Genomic DNA, 1,018 nt, shown 5'->3' on the forward strand with positions numbered 1-1,018 from the left:
TCGAGCAGCGTAGCGACGCCCTGCTGCAGCTCGCGATGGGAATCTAAGATCTTGGCCAGGCCCTGGCGCACCTCGTCATTCATCTCGCGCATCTCGATCAGGAGCTCGTCGTCGGGCACGTGCGCGTTCTCCACGACCTCCGCGATCGCGAACGGAGTCCGCGCGAGGATCGCGGCGGCCGCGGCCGAGTCCTCGTGGGTCTCGGAGCAGCGCTTCGCCACGAGCATCGCGATCGACTGTTCCATCTGATATGTGCGCTCGAGAATCTCGGCGTCCATCGCGAGCTTGTAATCGAGCTTGAGGCTCTCGAGGCACGTCGTGATCTCCTTGTCGAGCTTCGTCAGCGAGTTGACGCGCCCGCTCTGGAGGAAAGCGCGCTTGAGCCAGCCCTCCCGTCCAAAGGCGTCGACGGCCAGCTTAAAGTCGCACAGGAGGCATTTCAGCTTTCGCATCTTCGACTCCACGAGGTCCGCGTTCCCGGATTCGAGCTTCGCGGCGTTCGCGGACATCTGCTGCAACGCGCCGAGGACGTCGACGACCCTTCGCCCGGCCATCAAGACGTCGTCCGACTTACGCAAGTGCTCCTCGACGGAGCGGAGGATGTCCTGGGCCGCCTCGCAGACCGGACCGATGACCGGCATCACGCGCCCCGCCGTGAGGAGGACGCGGGCCGCGGTCATGCCCCGCGCGACGACGCCCTCCGACTCGCGCATCAGCTGCTGGTCCCGCGCGCTGGGCGCGGGCGTCTTCGTCGAGGCGGAATACCGCGCCGCGCCCGCGACGTTCCACGCGCCGCCCGCGAAAGCCTCGTCGCGATCCGGAGGCGCCTCGACGTTGAAGTCCGCGCGAGCCGCGGCGGCCTTGGGCCGGCGGCGCATGATGCAGACGCAGGCGATGGCAACCGCGACGACGGCCGCGACGGCCGCGGCCGCGATGACGATCGTGTCCGTGCTGGCGCCGCTGGTTCTGCCGCTTCCGGAACTCGTCGTAGGCCGGGGAGTAGGTTGCGGCGTCGGCC

General features: G+C 68.5%; 1 protein-coding gene across 1 annotated transcript in view; it reads right to left on the reverse strand.

Annotated features, from left to right (window-relative positions):
• Positions 1-1,018, reverse strand: part of AURANDRAFT_66436 (hypothetical protein) — a gene marked incomplete at both ends in the record, with an annotated part of 9,918 nt that overhangs the window by 580 nt on the left and 8,320 nt on the right. The window contains one exon of the mRNA XM_009041801.1: positions 72-966. Within this exon, the coding sequence (XP_009040049.1) occupies positions 72-966 (895 nt within the window). The remainder of the gene's footprint in view (positions 1-71; positions 967-1,018) is intronic.

This window comes from Aureococcus anophagefferens (genome assembly GCF_000186865.1).
Source record: "Aureococcus anophagefferens unplaced genomic scaffold AURANscaffold_23, whole genome shotgun sequence".
NCBI lineage: Eukaryota > Pelagophyceae > Pelagomonadales > Pelagomonadaceae > Aureococcus > Aureococcus anophagefferens.